The sequence below is a fragment of the Marmota flaviventris genome, chromosome 9 (genome assembly GCF_047511675.1).
Source record: "Marmota flaviventris isolate mMarFla1 chromosome 9, mMarFla1.hap1, whole genome shotgun sequence".
In the NCBI taxonomy this organism is placed as follows: domain Eukaryota; kingdom Metazoa; phylum Chordata; class Mammalia; order Rodentia; family Sciuridae; genus Marmota; species Marmota flaviventris.
In genome coordinates this window covers 15,988,920-15,992,313 of record NC_092506.1, presented here as the reverse complement: position 1 = coordinate 15,992,313, position 3,394 = coordinate 15,988,920, and the positions used below count along the sequence as shown (strand labels likewise).

Here is a 3,394-nt window from a genome sequence, read left to right as displayed (position 1 = left end):
TGGGAAGTTATATAAATTACATCCCAGATGACCCACTCCTCTCCTGTGCATCCAGAAGCATTTATACATACTTTACACATACATATGTGGGTTAAGGCACTGTCACAATTTTAAAAAATGAAACAAAGCAACACTATGTACCTGACACTTGGAGACAATTCTCTAAAGCATTTAGTCTTCACTCATCCCTCTCAACAAAACTTGGCAAGGACATGTTGGGTTTTGATACGAGAATAATTCTACGTAACATATTCTAAAGAGACTCTTATAATATACTATACATTAAGATACACTTTAGATAATCTCAGTACCTCAGAGGCTGAGGCAGGAGGATTACAGGTTGAAAGTCAGCCTCAGCAAATGTGAGGGGCAAAGCAACTCAGTGAGAACCTGTCTCTAAATATAATACAAAATAGGGCTGGAGATGTGGCTCAAGTGCCCCTGAGTCCAATCCCCAGTAACCCCCAGGCCCCCTCTGAAAAAAAAAAAAAGATTCAGTGCAGAATATATCTTCATAAGTACATTTTCTGATATTTTCCCACTTGTGTGCAATTACTACTATGATATGTTCCAGTGTTTTTATTCAAACAAGTATTCAATATCTGTCCACTGTATTGAAGTTGTTTATAGTTAATAACCTCTAGAAAAAACAGTTTTTGAAGGACTTTTTTTTTAATTCTGTGGTCTTACAAATTTTTGAATTTGTACTTAGGAAAGAATGTTGATACTCCTGGGATAATCTGATTTTATTTATAAGTTATAAATTTACAATTTATAATTCGATGCAATTTATAAAATTGACAAGGTGGTTACAATTATATGGAAAACTCTAAGGAGGATTACAGTAATTATCCATGCTTTGGATACCCATAGTTTTAACTTACAAATTTTGGCTGTACATATCCATAGTTTTATATCTGTATATCTAACAGTTTATCTGCCCTCTAATAACTTATGTATCTTCTCAGGATTTCTTGACCTTAGTACTATTGATAATCTGTGCTGGATTTAATTAAGAAGGCACTTTGGATATAGTATGATGTTTAATGACTTAAATGACCTATAATTGCTAGTTGGTAAGAGCAGCTCATCTGCAGGTGGTGACAAACAAAATATATTTAGACAGTGGAAAATACTATTTGGTAAGTGAACAGTTTACTTTTACCTGTTTCTACCTCTAAGTCTACATATCAATATTTTTGTGAGAAATAGGTTGCTTTCCAAATATTATATAAGTTGTAACGTCTGGATGTACTTTGTTTGTAGTAACTTTGTACTAAAAAAGAATCTCCCAGCCATAAAACATGATAGCCTTTAACCGTGATAATGTCTCTATTGCAGAAAAGATTTTCTGGTGAACCTGGATGGAGAAACGCAATCTATCAGTGGTGCATGAGTTCATTCTGATGGGCATTACATCGCACCCTGAGCTGCAGGCTCCATTATTTGGGCTGTTCCTCATCATCTACCTGGTCTCAGTGCTGGGCAACTTGGGCATGATCATCCTCACCAAGGTGGACCACAGCCTCCAAACACCCATGTACTTTTTCCTGAGGCACCTGGCTATTACAGATCTTGGTTATTCTACAGCTGTGGGCCCCAAAATGCTAGTAAATTTTCTTGTGGATCAAAATACAATCTCCTATTACTTTTGTGCCACACAGCTAGCTTTCTTTCTTCTGTTTATTGTCAGTGAACTATTTATTCTGTCTGCAATGTCTTATGATCGCTATGTGGCCATCTGTAACCCTCTCCTCTACACTGTCATTATGTCACAGAGGATATGTTATATACTGGTGGCAATCCCATATCTCTACTGCACATTTGTATCTCTTCTAGTCACCATAAAGATTTTTATTTTACCCTTCTGTGGCTACAATGTCATCAGTTATTTCTACTGTGACAGCCTCCCCTTGTTATCTTTGCTCTGCTCAAACACCCATGAAATTGAATTGATAATTTTAATTTTAGCAGCTTTTGATTTGATTTCCTCTCTTCTGATTGTCCTTGTGTCCTACCTGCTCATCCTCATAGCCATTCTCAGGATGAAGTCTGCTGAGGGCAGGCGCAAGGCTTTCTCCACCTGTGGATCCCACCTGACAGTGGTCATAGTGTTCTATGGGACTTTGATATTTATGTATGTCCAGCCTAAATCCACTCACTCGTTTGACACTGATAAAGTGGCTTCCATATTTTATACTCTGGTTATCCCCATGTTGAATCCTTTGATCTACAGCTTGAGAAACAAAGATGTAAAATATGCTCTACAGAGGACCTGGAATAACTTGTGCAATATTTTTTCTTTAAGGCTTCATACAAGATGATTCCTATGAATAGGGTTATGGGCATGCATCTTGGCTCTGTATACACTGAGAAGAAATAAAAATCAAAACTTGGGTTTAATATGTGTTTATACATTTTATTATACATGTCAGTTTCTTTTCATTCCTACACATAGATTAATGAAGAACCATTGAAGATATATTCTTTCTTTGAGAAGGACAAATTAAGCATACTCATAATTAGTCAATTTTATAGAACAGAAGATAAGCTATGAAGATATAGTCCAAATATAAGTAGTTCAGGAAGTGGGAATGCTGAGAGAGTTACAGAAGGAAATGTGTTTTAATCACCTTTGGAATAAAACTTGCAGTGCCTGTCTCTTACATGTCTTGTTTGTGTGTAAACAGTCTTTTTCATTCTGTTTCAGCTGTCATAGTGTTCCCTGTTGTATTTTGCAATTGTCTTCAATACTGATCATTTATATAGTATATTATGATTTGGTGTTTGATTAATAGACAGAAATAATAACTCTTACAGGTATTGGTATCCTACTCATTGGTCACTATGCCTCTACTTCCTCATATGAGTCTCCTAACTAGAACTCAGCAGTCCATGAATTCTGACTGGCTCTTGTTCTTTCCTCAATCATCTTGTTTTCTTGTCACTTGTGAACATGTCACTTAAGATACATTCGTAGAGTACCCAGATATGCTCAACTTTGTACTTTTAATCCACTTATTGACCTAACTTGATAACTGACCATTGGGTTTTATAGATGGTTATTTTTAATTTAATCTAAAAAGAAGCAATTGCCTATATTAAAATTTTTTGTTCCAGTAGTTTTCACATCTTTTGAGTTAGGGGACCAAAATAATTAGTTTTGATGCTTTTGTTTTGGACTCTGTTCACATTTCTTTATTTTGGTCAATATTGAAAATGTATCATATACTCAATGATTTTCATTTCGTGGATATATTAATTGGTTTTTCAACTTGTGGTTGGTAAAAGAAAATAATAACACATAACAGAATATTAAATTTATATTTCAGTTTTTATAAGTGACTATTGCTGGTGGTAAACCTTCTGTATTAAAGGTGAAATCTGACATATA

General features: G+C 35.1%; 1 protein-coding gene across 1 annotated transcript; it reads left to right on the top strand.

Moving 5' to 3' along the window:
- The first annotated feature begins 1,364 nt into the window (after nucleotides 1–1,364).
- Nucleotides 1,365–2,324, top strand: LOC114081161 (olfactory receptor 8K3). Its single transcript, XM_027922736.2, has one exon. The coding sequence runs from the start codon at nucleotides 1,365–1,367 to the stop codon at nucleotides 2,322–2,324; it is 960 nt and encodes a 319-aa protein (XP_027778537.2).
- Nucleotides 2,325–3,394: the final 1,070 nt, after the last annotated feature.

What these genes read in the sequence shown, in the direction of transcription:
- LOC114081161 (XM_027922736.2), top strand. Translation starts at nt 1,365, where the DNA reads ATGGAGAAACGCAATCTATCAGTGGTGCATGAGTTCATTCTGATGGGC.